Here is a 19,693-nt window from a genome sequence, read left to right on the forward strand (position 1 = left end):
AACACACTTTAAGGCACTCATTTGATGTTTATTCGAAAAGCGTCTCTGATAAACTCACTAACGACTGCAACCTCTGTCACTATTTATAACACTGCCATCTGCACTCTAGATTTCGCTTTAACTGTTTAGAGCTTTCTAATACATACGCCATCTGTGGTGTACTTTCTACAATGTTCTTTAACTGAATATTCGAATTCGAATATACGTTCGCAGCAAACAGTGTTGCCAACTTAGTTGTAGGAACATAAAACCATTTCATATTTGATGTTAATGACTGGATACGGTTTATGCGATTTGAAACAAATACTTGATAATTTGAAGATTCTTCTTGGATCCACGAAAGGACAATTGTTGAGTCCTACCAACAAAATATATTTCCATTAAAAATGTGCAAGTTAGAAATAGAATACATAAGTTCCGAAAGTAAAAGTGCAGCGGACAACTCCAATTTGGGAATAGTAAGTACTTGGGTGGGAGCTACACGAGACTTAGAGCAAAAAATATTGGAATTGACAACACCACTGTACTCACTGCGTATATAAACACAACCGCCGTCTGCTGACAGGCTGGCATCACAAAATGCATGGATTTGAATTTGACCACCAGGCGTTATTACTCTTCTTGGAAATTTGCACTCTTCTATGTCATTGAATTCCGAACACAAGTTAATCCATGCGGACTGGAGCCGCTGTGGGAGACTATCGTCCCAATCAATCTTTTCTTTCCACAAATGCTGAAGGAAAATTTTAGTCTGAACAATAGCGGGTCCTATAAGGCCAAGAGGATCATAGCATCTGGATATAGTAGATAAAACTGTTATTTTGGTAATTTTATTTGTAGATACAAATGGCACAAATGAAAATAGAAATATGTCGCTATTTGGTTCCCATATCAATCCCAGCGTTTTTGTTACGTCGCTACCATCTTGAAATTTTAGAAACTTTTCTTATTCTTCATCTTTAATTTTACTAAGAATCCGAGGATTGTTAGAACACCATTTTTTTGTTTCTTCTAGAATTTGATATACCTCTTCCGAAGAGTCTCTTCCAGATATCATATCATCGACGTAGAAATCACAAAGCACAATTTTTGATCCCAAAGGGAGGAAGTGACATTCATCCTTTGCTAGCTGGCACATTGCACGAACAGCAAGAAAATAAGCAGATTTAGTGCCATATGTAACAGTATCTAATCTGTAGGCTTTTATTGGATCATCAACATGATTACGCCACAATATACATTGAAGAAAATTGTCTGGATATAAAACCTTAATGCAGCGATACATTTTGCATATATCCCCAGTGGGAGCAACGTAACAAAATGTCGAAAAGATTAGGCTGTATATTAGGGCCACACATAAGTATGTCATTGAGTAAAACTCCAGTTGAGGTTTCAGCTGAACCATCGAAGACGACACGCAATTTTTTTGTCGAACTATCTGCCTTAGTTACACAATGATGTGGCAGAAAATGCGTTAAAATGTTTTCTGGAAACTTTTCTACCAATGGCATGTGCTGAACTTTAATATATTCATTAATAAATGAACTATATTGAGATTTTAGCGTTTTTCTAAATTTTTAAAACGACAAAGGGCATTTTTGTATGATTCAAGGGCTTGTGGACTTGTTTTAAATGGTAAGCGAACTACAAATTCGCCGGAACTCAAACGACTGTAGGTTTTAACCCTCTAACTGGCAAGACTGCCTTTAGGCGAGGTATTTTAAATGTATGAAATGCTTCTTTATTTGCTTATATTTCCCGTTATAACGATAAATATGTGTAAAGAGACAAACAATTTACTTATTTTGATAAACACGAAAGTGCACTTGTCTTTTGTTTTTTTTTAATCCAACGAATTTTTTCAAAAAATAACCTGGTATATTTTATACGCTCAAAATAAAATTGGCCGGTTAGAGGGTTAACAAAATAATTTTCGAATTCTGTTTCTTCCTTCGTTACCTTCGAAAATACATCCATATGATTTTCAATTTCCGAAAATCGATGAATAAAATTATTCAAATTATTTTCATAAGTATTGTTTTCATTACTTATAACACCCATGATACAGCTATTTCTTCTCTTTAGTTGCATTCCTCCACCAGCAACCACCATCCAAATTCTGTTTTTTGTAGAAGTGGCAACCCTTCGCCAATATGAATTTTTCCATTACACAACGACTCGAAAAATAATGCTCCACCTATTAACAGATCAACTTGTTGTGATTTAAAAAACAATGGGTCTGCCAACTGAATGTTAGTGGGAATGTTCCATTTGGAGATATTTATAGAAAATGGTGGTTGATTGTCTACAATGGCTGATACTACAACGGATGACAAACAAGCTGAGACGTTTGAAGTTCGTGACTGAATAAAAATACTAACGATTTTTCCTGAAGCGAAATTCGACTGGCCAATACCTGATACAAGTGTTGTTGAACGTTTGGGTTTAAGTTGCAACTTATTCACTAAATTTGTTGTTATAAAATTATCTTGTGAGGCAGAGTCGAGAATAGCTCTGCATGGAAGTGAACCAGCACTATTTTTAACAAAAACTATAGCGGTTGCCAATATTGTTGTTGGATCATGTACAATTTGAAACTATTAAAGTCGATTCAGGCAAAGAATTTGTAGAAGTTATATTGTTCGTCGGAGCTGAAGTAGATGATGCTAAATTCGAGTTTAAAGAAACATTTCCGTTAGAATTGTCATTTACGGTTATGCTAGACAAATGATTTTCTTGGGTAAAGTATCCATATGAAACAAACTGTTGTGTTTTAATGAACAGTGCCGACAACCACTTGAAATGCACAAATTTAAACGTCCTTTAATCTCATAGATGGTGTTTTTGAAAGAAATTGAGGGCAACTATAAATTGCATGCGACGGAGAATTGAAAATGGGACAAACCTTTTGTGTGTTAGTCGAAACCACTAATGATTTTTTACTTTTGTTAGTGTAATGATATAATTTAGATTCCACCTGTTTGTTTGATGATTCATTTACAACAGAATTCTCCACATTTTCCATAGTTTAACATCTAGCTTGCTGAAATTTTGCCATAAGCTCCCATGTTGGAAACCATTTGTACCATTTGAATCAGCAATTTGCTCCTTAGTACCCATTGTTAACAAAGCTCTTAAATGGGAATTTACTAGGGTGATGGGTTTTAATAACCGGTTTTTTTGCTAAGGTCGGTTTCGGTTTTTTTGAAAAGCTCAAATTTCGAATATCGAAGAAACCGTGTTTTTCTCCTCGAATAGCCGGTTTTTTCTAAAAGTGTGTTTTTATGAGTTTTAGTGTATTAAAAACTTTAAAAATATTCAAAATCAAAAAAAAAAAAAATAAAACAAATATTTAAACAATTTTAGAAGACTTTTTATATTTACAAAATGTCACAAGTGATCTGGAAAGCCTGAAAACTTACTCAATGCTTTGTTTTCTATATGTCCTACACACCAAGTAAAATATAATTTACAATGTCTAGTTTCATAAAAACAAAAAAAATATATACATATACTCCAAAGTATTTAAACTGTGTTTTACTTATTCCTAAGAGATAATTTTACCTTCATAAGGTCGTCAAATTTACTGACGTCAACGATCGTCGGGTCAAGTTTGACCCAAATAGAAAATAGAATTTGTTTTTAAAAAACCTAACGTAGTTGTTGACATTTGAAATTAAATTAAAGTCATTAAAAAAGGAGTAGAAATACTACTTTTTTTTAAAAAGGAGTAAAAATACTACCTTATTTCCAACGAACGAATAGAATCCAATGCTGAGCCGGCAAGACATGTTCAAGAGTTCCAAACATTGAAAAGAAGTCCGGCCAATCAGTATAAATGCCATTAAATGTTGGAATTTATATAATTGGCAAACGCGTCTTTTGTACTGGTAACAAAAATGATGGCAGCGATTCACTTATTGTAGATTGCCTTGACAGTGCTGGGTTTTGGTTATTTGGATTTGATCCAAGTGTCATGATTTTTCTCATCAGAGTCGTCTTGATTGTTGTATATATCGCAGATACTTCTGCCGGTAGTGTGCTATCCATTTCCTCACAATTTTCTCGTTCTAGGCGATCATGTACGACTTCAAAATCTGAATACAATTTATCCAGCAATTCCACCTTTACGGATAAGGCAACCTCATCGTATGTATTAATATCAGGATGCTGTACCTCCTCTTGCATAAGAAGCAATCGTTGCTTCAATTTGATTGATTTGCGTTTATTAAATGATTCCTCGATTTGTTCAACACTCGTTTCTGTATTTTTATTCAATCACGTCAGGGTCACCAAAATTATGTTGACATGAAAGTATTTATCACGTTATTTTGCAACACGTCGATTCTAATGCAAACAGATTTTGTATGTATAGTTGTTGATTTTTGTTTAAAATAAAACCACGTTGTAAATTTATTTGTATATTACAATAATCGAATTTTGTTGTTCACAATCACAAACGAAAGCAAGTATGTAAGCAACGACAAAAAAATTATTTAATGTACAAGCACAAAACAAAAATCGAATGATGAAATTTAATGAGAGAAATGTATTTATATGAAATTGAGAAAACTTTTAAAACCGTTAAACCTAATTCTGCAAAACAAATTAGATCAGTAAGATAGGTTTAGAAGGGTGTACACTAAGTGTACTTCCACCCAGAGACCTTGAGGTCCATTGTGATTCCCTTCGATAGAGATAGATAAAGATAATAGCATTAGAATAAGCAAAAAAGAAGTCCAAAATTCCGTCTGATAAAAAGAAGAAGAAAGAAAGGAAAGATTAGTCTTTTTACGGATTTGGACCTGCCGTAGAACGTCCCTTAAATAGCCTACCTATTCCCTTAATGAAACCTAGTATGTTGCTTAGTTTGCAGCCAGCAACATTACCAAGTTCATCCAGAAATCTATTTCCTAGCCATTTAAGTCTGTGACCCTGTAGCATAGGGCAGTTGCACTTAATGTGCTCTACTGTCTCTATCTCCTCTGCATCCCCACATACTCTACAGAAGTCCTGTGTGTCAGTATCCCACTTTCCCTTAAAGGCTCCAATTGAGCAATGACCGGTTATCACTCCTACTAGAATCCTGAGATTGTACCTATCCAACTCTGGACACTTTGCAATCTGTTCTACTGCACCAGGATCGATTCGTGCAGTCCCGGAATCTTTCGTAGATTACCCTGTAGTAGTGACAAATGGGTGGTCTAACAGCCCGTTCCCTAGTGTCATGGTCCAAATCAGAACCATGTCTAGCAAGTTCATCTGCTACCTCGTTACCCTGTATATCACAGTGCCCTGGCACCCAACACAATCTCACTGAGTAGTGTGCCAATAGCTCCTCCAGAGCTCTCCTACAGTCCTCTACTAGGTTGGAGTGTACTAAATGACATTCCAAGGCCTTCAGTGCTGCCTGACTGTCTACATATATTGTCACTGCAGACCCCCTATTGATGTGTGTCCCTATCAACTCTGTGGCTTTCCAGATCGCGAAGATCTCTGCCTGGAAGACGCTACACTCGTTAGAGAGTCTATATGAGCGCTTGATGTCTTGGTCGACCAAATATACCCCGGCCCCCGTACCAGAATCCATTTTGGAACCGTCTGTGAAAACTGCGCACCCATCAAACAGTTGATCGGATCCAGCCCACTTATCCCTAGTGGGGAATTCTACTGGGGGTGAAGCACCAAAGCTGAAGGTTGCGACCTTATAGTCAGAGATTCCAGATGGAGTAATGCCCTGACTAACAAGACCTGCTTCATACAGTATCATAGTGTGTCCTATCCGCAAGGATTTCACTAAGGAAGACTCAGATAGTCTGAGTAAGTTCCTTGCTGCCACACTTTCAACATATATCTCAATGGGTAGTAGGTTCAGGATTATATCCAACGCCGCCTGCGGGGTGCTGCCTAGGGCACCTGTGATACCCAGACATTCACATCTTTGAGCCTTGTTGAGTATAGCCCTGTAGCTACGTTTCCTCATTGCCTCCCACCACACTGTGCAGCCATAAGTAATAATAGGTCTAACAACAGAAGTGTAGATCCAATTAACCATACTCGGTCGCAAGCCCCAGTTTTTGCCAATTGAGTTCCTACATGTATAGTAGGCATTAAGGCCCCTTTTCAATCTTTCCTGCGTATTTATTTTCCATGACAGTTTATTGTCAAGGAAGGTTCCTAAATACTTGGCTCCACCTGATAAACTCAGCTCGACGCCGTCTAGTTTCGGCAATTTGAAGTTCTCTACCTTATACTTCCTAGTAAACAACACCAATTCTGTCTTTGATGGGTTTACACCCAGCCCGTTAGTCTTTGCCCAGGATGAGAGATCGCCAAGCGACTCCTGCATGATGTCACTGATAGTTGAGAGAAATTTTCCCTTAATCAGGATCACCACGTCATCCGCATAGGCGACTATCTTCCTACCCTTAGATTCGAAGGTCCTGAGAATAGGATTAACCGCCAGTAACCACAGCAGAGGAGAAAGAACTCCACCTTGTGGTGTACCTCTGGTAACCCGTCTTCTGATCACATCGTCCCCTAGTGTTGAGTTGATAATCCTGCTTTCCAGCATTAAGATTATCCAACTCACTAGAAAGTCGTCGACCCCAAGTTCTACTAACGAGTTCCTAATTGCCTCTGTCCTGATGTTGTTAAAGGCACCTTCTATATCAAGAAACGCAGCTAAAGTATAATCCCTATGCTTCAGACTGTGCTCTATACAACCGACCACTTCATGAAGCGCACTCTCAACGGATTTATCCTTGAGGTAGGCATGTTGAGCGTTGCTAATGAGATGGGTATCTATATTGCTCCTTAGATGTAGATCTATCAGTCGTTCTAATGTCTTCAAAAGAAAAGACGATAGGCTAATAGGTTTAAAATCCTTTGGTTTCGAGTGGCTGGCCTTACCGGCCTTTGGTATGAAAACAACCTTGACCTCTCTCCACCCACGCGGCAGATACCTCCTACTGAGACAGGCCTTGAAGATATCCGCCAAAAGGAATAATGCCGTATCCGGGATATTACACAGCATCGCCGGAAATACTCCATCCGGACCCGGTGATTTATACGGGTCGAAAGATTTTACAGCCCAGGCTAGTTTTTCCCTAGTGACTATTCCCTCAATTTGTCTAGAGTCATGACTAGTTCCCTCAGGCATGTTAGCCCCCTGATCGTCAGCCCTAGTGCCTATACTTTCACAACCAGGAAAGTGTGTTTCCATAAGCAGGGAGAGTGTTTCCGAGCTAGATTCCGTCCATGAGTTATCAGCTCTTTGAATATACCCTATCTTTGGGTCTTTGGATAAAATTCTCCGAAATCTTGACATCTCATTGACGCTATCAACGGATTCACAATAATTCCTCCATGAAGTCCGCTTCGCTCTTTTCAGATCTCCCTTGTATTTATTGAAGCACACCTTGTAGTTGTTCCAGTCTCCTTGTAATCCAGTGAGCTTTGCCCTATTAAAAGATTTCCTAACCGTCGACCTTTGAACTTGAAGTTCCTTAGTCCACCATTTTGGCTGTTTACGCCTACCGGGAAATTTCATTGGGCATGATGACTCATAGCTCTCATTTAATAAACGGGTGAAATTGTTCACCGTTATTTCCAAATTGGGTGGTATCAGTTCACATAAATTAAACTGTTCAAACCCAGTACGTACCTTATCATAAAAGGTTCCCCAATTTGTCCGCCTAGGATCCCTAAATGGTACCCTTAAGGACGAGTTAAAATTCAAAGTGAAGGTGATCCTACTATGATCCGAAAAGGAACAGTCCGTGGATACCCTCCAATCTCTAACGAAATTATCATCTTGGTTCGTCAAGGTCATGTCTATAACCGCCTGCCTATCTTTGTTCCTAAACGTGGGCATATTGCCCTTGTTACAGATAACTAGATGACAGTTATGAAATCATAGACGCACTCACCTCTTTTATTGATAAGATCAGTAAGATAAACGATAACAAAATAAAAATAAACAAATGATACACTAAACAAAATTATAAATATTAGTAATATCAATAAAGCACTTTCATTTACTCAGTACAGTTATATTTTTCAAATATCGCACTTGATCAACAAGAGGGTATTAACTCAAAATTTTAAAATTTTCAGTAGAGGATAAAAACTGTTTGTGGTTACATTTTAAGAGAATTTGGAAATCTGAATACATCATAGTATGTAAATTCCATTTAAAAATATAATTACATTATTTTTCTTTTAAATTTTTCCAATTATTGCAAAAAAAAATCTGTTTTTTGAGTTAATACCATTTTTCTCAAAATAATACGTTTTTGTTGTATAAAAGAAGTCACTACATTATCACGAAAATGGTCTCAAATGTTGTTTTCGAGATAAAAGAGTACTCGGAATACGTTGAAATTTTTATAGTAGATAGATATTGATGTTTTTAGTTGATTTCTTGAAAAAAGTGAAATTTTCAAAATTTTTAAATTTGCAGTAGAAGTGAAAAACGGTTTGTGGTTACATTTTAAGAGAATTTGAAAATCCGAATATATCATAATAAGTAAATTCCATTTGAAAATATTGTTACGTTTTAACCTTTTTAAAACGCTGGTTTATTTCCTTTAAATAAACCGGATACTTTTGATTGCAAATAAAAGCCGTTTAGTAGTTTAAAACTTGTAACAACTCTTTATTTATTTAAAATGTACAACAACCACAGAATTAAATAGCCACTCAATGTTTTTTATACACTTTTATATATTCTCAGAATTACAGACACAATTTATAATGTACACGAATTTACTTGAAAAACACAACACACTTTAAGGCACTCAGATGATGTTTATTCGAAAAGCGTCTCTGATAAACTCACTCACGACTGCAACCTCTGCCACTATTTATAACACTGCATTACCATCTAGAAAGCTCTTTAACTGTCAAAGTTCGAATATTCTAGATCATACGCCATCTGTGGTGTACTTTCTACAATGTTCTTTAACTGAATATTCGAATACAGCGTTGCCAACTTACGATCAAATCAACTGAAAGCTTTTATTTAACAATGCCCACAGATATGTTACAGTCTGCCATTACAGCACTGTTTTTGAAAGCATTATGCTACTTTTAAATCAGCCCTTAAAATCGTTATATTTGAATTCAAGTACAATTTCGTAACAATATATTTACATTATTTTTCTTTTAAATTTTTGCAATTATTGCGAAAAAAATCTATTTTTTGAGTTAATACCATTTTTCTGAAACTTCTCGATAGTTTTTTTTTGTATTATTTTGAGTTGTGACTCTTTAGTTGAAATTTTAATAAAGTTTCTAATATTTTTTTTTAAAAAAGCTAACAATTATTATGTCTTTAAATTAAGTATCTATTAACTTTTTGTAATACAACTCATAAATATGTTTTGGGATTATATTATTTTTTACAAGTTCCTTAAGATCCTTTTTCTTGTTTTCTGACAGGGGTAGCATTTCCGAATAAATGGAGGATAAACTAAATCAATAATAAGTTTTAAATTATAGCAGAAAAATATAAAGAAATTAATGAATTACAAACATACTTAAGATTTTCCCAATAGCTCGTGCATTTGAATTTGTTTTTTTGGACAGTTACTTTTGAAAAATCTTTATCTTTATAGCAATCTTTATAAAAAAAATGAATTGAGATTTTCGTATTCTACACGCAAAACTTTGATATTATGCCAGTTAACTTTTTCATTGGCATCATTTTTAACAAAATTTTGGCCCCATTGCTCTTGTAGGCTCTTAAGATCATAAAATCTATCATGCTTTAAATCATGAACTTTGTATGGTATACCAGTCTTTTTAGCGGTGGTTATTAATGTGATGTATTGATCTGCCGTATATATCGGTTTGCTTAAAAGATGTCTTTTTACTTGCTTTCTATAACACTATGAACGTTATCTCCTTCATTTTGAGAGTGGCCTTGAATTAAATGTTTATGAGTTATGCTTCGTATCTTATATTTTTGAACAGCATAGAAATACATCGAAAGCAAGTATTTATTTTTTTGCTTTTATAAAAAAGCTAGAAGTTAATCCTTTTGGCAATGGAAGAACTGACTGCAAATCATATACAGCTACATTACCATATTATTTATCTATATTTTTTTCTTTGCTACACAGTTGCTTTTCTTCGTGGTGTGAAGTGTAATCCTCATTTAAACTTCTTTTTCCATTTTCGTCGGAATTGGAAAACGATGTGAAATTTAAAATGAAATGTTAAATTCTTCTTTGAATATTCTGCGGAACATAATGTTACTTCCGGGTGTTAAATGTTCATTTTCACACATTTCTTCATAGTCCTCGTATAAGTCTGTAATGCTTTTGCCGCTCTCTATAAACTCACGGGATGTTTGGGCGCGTAAGTAGTGGGACTCAATTTTCGGAATATCTTTTATAAATTGCCTTATTCCATCCTTGATTTCTGGGCTAACACTCTTGTGCTTATTATGCTTTCCACTGTAATCAGGTTCCACAAATCCTTCTTCGCTCCTTTTTTTAATTACTGTTGCAATAACTCTATCATTTATATCGAGAGTTGATTTAAAAAATGTTTTGCATACTCGGATAAGTTTTGAGTCCATTTCCAAGAAAAAGGCGTTGTTAAAACTACGGTAATTTTGAGTGCTTGAATATCTATATTTGGGTTTTATCGGTTTTATGTGACTAGAAATGAATTCCCTCTGTCTTTGTAAGTTGCTTTTGAAATATTTGATAACGTGAAGATTCCGTTATTTTTTCGTTGCACATAAAACGGCAGTTTTCTCTACAAGTAGTTCGCAAGCACTTTTCTTTTATTTTTCGTGTAGGATTAGATAGCGAAGTATATGAATATCTCGAGTTTCGCATGTTTTGTTTTGTTGACGTTTTTGTTTCTTGTTTTGTACTTTATAATTAGTACTTTTTTTCTACCATCAACCAATTCCTGCATTTCTATGTCCGAAGAACTGCTTCGACTTACTAACGACGGATTGAAATCGTCATTCGAATCATCGCTGAATGAATCTGCAGAGCAACCAAAAATATGCTCTAAAAAAAGTGTTTTATGCGCATAAAATATGCACTTAAAAACGAAAAATATGCTCTTAAAATATAAAAAATATGCACTTAAAAATAGTTGGTTTTTGTTGAATTTCAAAGTTTTATTTAACAAATAAGTAGAAAGTAAAAAAAATATTGAGCTCATAAATTAAATTTGGTAATTATACATGAAAATAGTCTGATTCAATTCATTTTATTATTGCAATAAATTACTATGTATTCTTTTTATCATTTAAATTATATTTAAAAAAAAACTCGTTGGGTGTTTAATTTTTTGGTGAAAAAATTTAAATGGATTTTGGAGCATTCATCATGTATTTAGGTTAACATCTAAATAAATTCGGCTTCAAAAATTTAAATAGAATTATCAAAAAGCATTACAATTGTTGAATGATATTTTTTATTTAAGACTGCGGTGATTATCATTGGGACTCAAAATGGGTGACCCGATGTACTAGAAGATAGTGTGCTGGACTATCAATCTGAGAGTTGCGAGTTCGATTCCTGTCAGAGACTCTGGCTGTATCAGCAGACAAGCAAACAAATTCTATCTTCGTTAGAATTTGTGTAAATCTATCAACGAACAATGAATGCGAGGTTTTCAATAGATCTTAATATTCTGAACATTTGTTTAATAATTTTATATTAATGGTAAACTGTCAATGCCTAACCATAACTGTCTAAAGCAAACTTAAGTTTTTTTTTTTGTATTTTGAAAATGTATCCAAAATTTTGTTAAGAAATTGTCCATAATACATACAATTTTGAAATTTTATTTACCCAATAAGCACAATTGAATTGCAGTTGTATTACACTTTATCTCAATATAATTATCCAGTAAAAAGGAAATATAAATTTAAGCCATATGTTTTTTGTTTGAAAAATATTTAATTTTTCAAATATTTTTCAAGTTTAAAACATAATTATTTTTACATTCAAGTCAAATTATAACAAAATGTTCAAGTGCTTGAATTTTTGGGACTTTGGTGCTTACTGGGTACATTTTTTACGTATTTTTTATTATTTGTTAAATGTTGATATTTGTGTTTGTATTTTTTTAATTTAATTCAAATATACGGAAATTAAGCCTCCTTAAATCCACCAAAATTCAATGAAGATAAGGCGATTATGGGCATTCTAATTTTTTCTTTAAGTAACTTAGGCCAATTATCATTGGACCCTGAAAAATAGTAAAATATAGAAATGAAAAATTACAATGCAAACAATAAAATTATATTAAGAAAACAAAATAATTAAAAAAAGAAAATATGCAACAAAAATATGCAGTTATGAGCTAAATATGCCAAAATATGCTATAAAAAGCAAAATATGATAAAATATGCTGTAAAGAGCAAAATATGCACTAACAAATCGATGGCAAAATTCTTAAAATTGTCTGAAACGGATAAATAACTAACTCATACGTTTATACGACGCACAGCAAAAAATATGATATTGCATAATTTAGGTTGCCCTGATTATCACTATGTATATCCTCTAAAGGCAAATACGCAGAATAGTGTTGTACGTTTGGACACGTCATATTAAATTTTAATTTACTATTGTTTGATCGTACAATAAAAAATACAATAATTTTTCTATACATATTTAAATATTTTAATTATTACTGCAATGAGCAATCGATTTCGTTATCAGCAAGTATTTATGTTAAAGTAAATTTATTATTATAAAGTTTATAATAAATTTCATGATATCGTGTTTATATTATATTTCATGAAAATGGTTATTACTAAAGAAGGATTGAATTATTTCATGAAAAGGGTCGCAACTCAAAAAAATGTGAACAATTTTATCATAAAAAAGTCACATTTCGAATTAAAATCATAAAGTAAAACAAATTTTATCAACAAAACTGTATCAATTCAAAATACAACCAAATTTAAATAAAACAATTTGATTATTTTTAACTTGAATAAAATAATACCTTTTTTATGAAAATATACGACGCATTTCTGTTTCAACTTTTGTATTAACTCAAAATAATACCTTTTTGTTGATATAAAGGTAGTCACTACATTATCACGAAAATAGTCTCAAATGTGGTTTTCAAGATGAAATAGTATTCGGAATACGTTGAAATTTTTACAGTAGATAGATATTGATGTTGTTAGATGATTTCTTGCAAAAAGCGTAATTTTAAAAATGTTGAGTTAATACCCTCTTGTTGATCAAAAAGTAAAAAATCGTATAGCACAAACGCAATCTACGGAAAATTCTAAGAAAGTTTCCCCAAGAAACCATTGGTCTAAAGTCAAATCCTATCTTGCGCATTTCGTATTTTATCCAATAAAAACACTATTAAAAAAATATGTGTACATTAGAGTACGTTTGTGACCAGGTCACGTCATTTGTTTTTCGGGTATCATCACTTTTTTGAAGGTTTTTACGCAAATAAAAATAATGGCGTCCTTTTTTTGGAAAATTTCCACTCCTTGTGGTGGTTCAACGCACCTAAAGACGCGCACTTTGAGCACATTTTTCTGTAGAGCAAAAACGGTAGAATATATTGCAAATCTGATTGCACCAGTCGATTGTGCATCTAAAATTAATACAATTGATGTTTTTTGAATCCTTAAAAATAGTTCCAAAAACCCACAACAGGGGGCGCAAATTTCATAAACAAAATAAAAAAAAGTATTTTAGATTTTTTAAATATACACGATGAAAGGGCACTTTAAGCTTATCAAAATGGTACCTATATTTCCTTTCTATCACAATCCGTTAAAAAGTTATGTGGCTTTAAACATGTTTTGTTAAGGCAAGCTATTAAAAATATTTCCTAACTTTTTTTAACAAAAATTACACTAGTTTACAAGGTTTTTGCTCATGAATTGAAACATATGGGGATTTGTGTAATTAGGTATTCTAACTTCAGAAAAAATATTTAAAAAAATCCTGGACGTCAAACTTTTGAGATATTTCTTAAAAACGAAACATATAAAAATTTACATTAAATTAGTACAAAAAAATTAAAAGTGAAATGTTTTAGTTCTATTTTTATAATTATTTTCATTTGTCTCCCTCACGACACTCCAACAGTAGTCTCCTAGCATATTCTGATCCCAAAAACCTTGATAATTCCTCTCGAAAATCTTCAAATCTTGATGGAAACGCTCTCCATGTTCGTCACTCATGTGTCCGAGGTTTTCCGGGAAAAAATCCGCATGAGAATGTAAAAAGTGAATTTTGAGGGATATATTTACACCCATCAGTTCAAAATTATGTAATAAATTCACAACATTATCTCTGTAATTTTGACTTTTCTTATTCCCCAAAAATTCTTGAACAACAAGTTTAAAAGAATTCCATGCTGCATTTTCAACGTCGGTTAATAGACACTCAAATTTGGTGTCAACCAAAATGTTTCTTATTTGACGACCCACAAATATGCCTTCTTTTAGTTTAGCCTCGGAAAGACTTGGGAACACGCTGCATTAATATTGAAATGCTGGTTTTGTCTTATCTAAAGCTTTTACGAAATTTTTTAATGTAAATAAGCATTTTGCAGTGTTTGTGTTATAGGAAAACCTTGATTTCACTGAATAATTTTTCCGCAAATAAAACAAAAATGGTCTGGGTTTATTTTACACTTTCCAGAAGACATTTTAAAATAGTTTTTACTTTAGAGTTTTGTATTTAATAGCGATTTATTAACGTTTATCTACAGGAAAGGTGTACTTTTAAACAGTATTTATTTTTTTCCCGTTAATTTTTTTTGGAATTTGTCAAAAGAATACAACTCTGAAAGTATCTAGTAGCTTCGCCAGAGTGTTATGTACCCAAAAACGATGTGAATACCTAATTACCACAATTCGGTACACTACAGTATGCATTAGTAGTACTCAGGTCAGGGGAAAAATAAAAACCCATATATCTCAAAATTTGGACGTATAGAAGGGAAACAAAAAATGGTCAATTAACTAGCGTCCCTAGCTCTTCTCGAAAATATAAGTTTCATTCCATGAGCAAACAAAAATGTTTGATTTGTAAACTAGTGTTATTTTCTTGTTAAATAAATAACTTTGAAGCCACATAACTTTTTAACGGTTAGTGATAGAAAGGAAATATTGGTGCAGTTTTGCTAAGCTTAAAATGGCTTTTCATCCACTTTTATATATAAATTATTTTTTTTATTTTTTAATGAGATTTGCGCCCCCTGTTGTGGGTTTTTGGAACTATTTTTAAGGATTCAAAAAACATCAATTGTATTAATTTTTGATTCCGAATCGACTGGTGAAATCGGCTTTGCAATATATTCAACCGTTTTTGCCATCACAAGGAGTGGACATTTTCCAAAAAAAAGGACGCCATTATTTTTTACGTTATTTTATTTACGCAAAAACCTTCAAAAAAATTATGATACCCACAAATCAAATTTTTGAAATTAATTCTAATATACTGATATATCATTGGATAAAAGACGAAATGCGCATGATAGGATTTGATTTTAGACCTATGGTTTCTTGGGGAGAATTTCATAGAATTTTCCGTAGATTGCGTTTCTGCTATACGATTTTTCGTGAAAGAAATCGACCCGGCCTAGTATATACCCTTGCCACTCAATTCTTAAATTGACAAAAAAGGCTAATAACCGGTTATTCGAACCGGTTTTTGATAGAGAAAACCGAAAACCGGTTTTTAAAAATTAAGCTTTTTCGAATTATTCGAAAACCGGTTTTCAGAATATGACGAATATTTGACAACTCTAGTCACCTGTAATAAATTCGCCTTGGAACCTACTGCATTATTTTAAAGACAACAGCTATAAAGTAAACAGCTTATAATTCAGTGGTGCCACTTTAATTTTTTTGTTTTTGCTTTACACCGTACACAATTCCAAAGTAATTATGATTTAAACAATTATTAAAATAATGTGAATTATGTGCCCTTCCATAATTAAAATTACGGTAACTTATACTTATGTAAGTATACATTAGCCCAATAAAGTCTACATACAGGAATTCAAATTAAATTTCTTTCGTTGAAAGCTGTATTTGTAAATTAAAAGTAATGAAATATATTTGTTAAAAAAATAAATTCACACTAAAAAAAATTAAAACAACATCACTTAAGTCGGATTTAGTAATATTTCCTATCACGTCCAAAATTTCACCGTTATTAGAATTTTTGATTCTGAGTCAAATAACGAATTTTTTTTTTGGTTTTTTGGGCTTTTATGTTCAAACTTAATAGCCCCGCACACCCAAAAGTAGGTGTAAACCGAGAATAAATTTTTCGTTATTTTACTCAGAATCAATAACTCTAATAACGGTGAACTTTTTGGCGTTATTTGAATTTTTTTTGCTAAAATCGACATAAGACATGTATTATTATATATCTCATAAAAAAAACTAAAAAAACTGCTTTAAATTAAAGTAACATAATAATTTTTCCTGTATGTAGACTTTCTTGGGCTACTGTATATACTTGCTTTTTTATACAAAAATGAACAGCCTAATATTTTTAACATAATTCTATGGTAAAAGTGTAATGCTTATCATTAACCCAGATATGCCGATTGCTTGAGCTTGATCATTTTAAAATTACTTTTATATTATTTTGAAGGAAATGAAAAATAAAAACCAGCGCAATTAGAGTTTTTTAAAATTTTATTGAAAAAAGTGGTTATTTATGTCGTCGAATATAGAAGACATTGGGCCACAACAACAAAACTAAAACGCAATAATGGAACATTGATGCATATAACAATGAAGCTACTCTTCATAAATAAAAATTCCAAAAAATATAGTATTTATTCACTTGTAAATGTACAAAATTTTACTTTCCGTACAAACGAGATATGTCCATAATGATTGAATATGGGCATTATGAAAATATCACAAATTTAAAATTCAATATCTCAAAAATAGTAGCAAAAAATAATGCGATCACACAATCTCCCATGAGGTATTGGTGAGTACTAAGTATGTGAACAAAAAAAAAATGGTATTTTGATAAACGTGAGTCACGTTACGTGATTTATCCTGTCAACAAGAACTACATGTACAGTCAGCATATCTGGGTTAATAGATAAAAAATTGTTTCATTGAAAAATTTTCTTATACATATTGAATTTGTGAGAGAAAAAAATTAGGTTTGAGAAAAAAAATTCTAAAAACGCAAATAACCGATCCTCGAAAAAGTTCCATATTTGTATAGCCCTATATGTTACTGAAATACATTCAAAGTGTTTACTATCACAAGGTATATAACTTAACAGTGGGCACTATTCTAAAAAAACTCAGTTTTTGGAACACATTTTCCCCGTTTTAGGGAGGAACAATTAGTCCGCTTTTACAATGCAGAAATTGAGAGGCAGACAGACGAAGTTTGTGGGTTAGTTCAAAAGGGAATGAGAAAAATTTCTGCCTTTCAATTTCTGTATTGTAAAAAGGGACTTAATTTAAACTTTAAATTAAGTCCCTTTTTTATTTTTAAAGCCGTGTATATTAGGGTTCTATAGCTGAAACAAAAAGTCGACCTTTCGACTTTTACCATTTTTTAAAAAGTCGACTTTTCGAACTTTCGACTTTTTAGTTAATGGACTTTTTTCAACTTTTTACCATTTCTTGTAAAAAATACATGGTTTCTACATTTAATGTTTAGCAATAAAAATGAAATTTATCAAGGCGATAATAGTTAGAAGAATGTTGTAAGAAAAAAGCTTTATTTTACATATAAACATTTATTTATTATTTACATATATTACACTACAAAAAATGCAAGTGAACCAAATTGCAATAGTTTTTAATATTTTTTTTAACAATCTAAAAAGTCGACTTTTATCGTCTATTCTACTTTTGAGATAACATAATCGATTGTTCGACCCTAATGTAGATATATATTAGTTCCAAATATTGTTATGATATCTTTTACCGTTAAAATTTTACATTAATTAAAATTTTATATTTTTCTTCATGGGAAATCACCGTATTATAATTTTTTTAGTTTTTAATGTAAATGAAATATTAATCTTCTAGTTTTTCACTAATACCAAATACTAATATAAAAAGTTTATATTTATTCTTCAGAAGCTCCACAAACCTCGCCTTCTTTCAATAATGTCAACGTTTTTTCATATATTGCATGCAAATATAAACCTTTATTTTAAGTCAGTTTTAATTCATAAGTTACATTTAGTATGTAAGTATAAACATTTTGCATGCAATATATGAAAAAACTAAATTTTTGAAAAAACGTTAAAATTATTTTTTCAAAATTGGCCAAGTTAGATATGGCGTGAGCCAAATTTTACACGCTTATGCATTAAGTTTTATTTAGAATTACATATATCGGAAACATAGCTGATATTTTAAAAATCCCTCCGTAGTCCCGCCATATCAAAATTAAAAAAATAAAACTAAATATCTTTTGAACTAAAAGAGATAAACCACACATATTTTTATAGACCTTCTCAAGGACTATTTATATTTTAAATGAAATTAGGTCATTCGGATCATAAATGGATTTTTGGGAGACCCGAAGTGACCAACTTTGAGGGGCCATTCAATGTCCCCTGTAAATCAACTCAAAACCCTAAGCTCCAACATTGTGAAATTTCCTTAGGATATCTCTCCCATTTTCCGAATTATTACCAAAAGAAACGTTTCTAAACCGCTTGATATTGATAGTACTAAAAATTTACCTTGTTGTAGCGTGCTGATGAGGTATCATTGTGCCCACTTTCAATAACTTCTATTTCATCAGTTTTTGATAATTGATTGGCACCAACGGACGTTTTGAATGACATTTGCTTTTGCAGAAGAGCTGAGTGACTACTGCCGCTAGGGTTTGCAGTTGTTATTACTCCGGCTGTACCCATATTTCCTCTTCCACAACTATCAACAGTAATTTTGTTAATATGTGTATGTGTTTGCTTCTATAAAAATGTATCCCTTTGCTATTCAATGTCATTTATTGTTTATATAACAGCAATATTACGAGAATTCATTTCTATAACGATAAACAAACAAAAGAACAAATGTTCATATTTATTTATGTATGTATGTATGTATATTTGTATAAAATGTATTGTTTAAAATTACCACAAACATTTTTTTACTCATCGATCCAAACTCTGTTATTGATTTTCATCGCAATCACCGGAATACACTGTGTAGTAAGTATATACCAACGAAGTATTTTATTGTAGATATGTATGTATGTAAACAAATTCAAGTATAATGAAAATAAGTTTTTTTAAATTTTTAATATCTTTAATTCTAAGTAATTAATTTGGATGTTTTGTGTTGTTGATTATTGTATTCTTTCTTCGTTTCTTTAAATATTTCTTTATGGCCTGTGAGTGACACATGTCAAGTAGCATGGAAATGTAGCCCTGGAATTTCCATAAATGCTTAAAAGCTTTTAAGCTTTATGGTACCAATCATTATGAATGTCTCACAGAGACAAAACGCTTTTTATAAATAAGCTTAAAAAAGCTTTTATAGAAATATTTGTTTTTGTATCCAGTATAGCAGGCGTACATACATATATATTGCAGTATAATTTCATCTTATACACATGTGGACAGGAAAATAGTTGTGTGGATTACATTTTATTTATTTGCTGAACTTTTCACATTTTTAAATCCAAAAATACTGTTTTAACATGAAAAAAGAGAATTA

General features: G+C 32.2%; 1 protein-coding gene across 1 annotated transcript in view; it reads right to left on the reverse strand.

Moving 5' to 3' along the window:
• Positions 1–19,011, reverse strand: part of Nepl16 (Neprilysin-like 16) — a 273,327-nt gene extending 254,316 nt beyond the window's left edge. Inside the window, exon 1 of the mRNA XM_065514988.1 lies at positions 18,712–19,011. Coding sequence (XP_065371060.1) covers positions 18,712–18,888 — 177 coding nt within the window. The 5' untranslated portion in view covers positions 18,889–19,011. The remainder of the gene's footprint in view (positions 1–18,711) is intronic.
• Positions 19,012–19,693: the final 682 nt, after the last annotated feature.

The sequence above is a fragment of the Calliphora vicina genome, chromosome 1 (genome assembly GCF_958450345.1).
Source record: "Calliphora vicina chromosome 1, idCalVici1.1, whole genome shotgun sequence".
NCBI lineage: Eukaryota > Metazoa > Arthropoda > Insecta > Diptera > Calliphoridae > Calliphora > Calliphora vicina.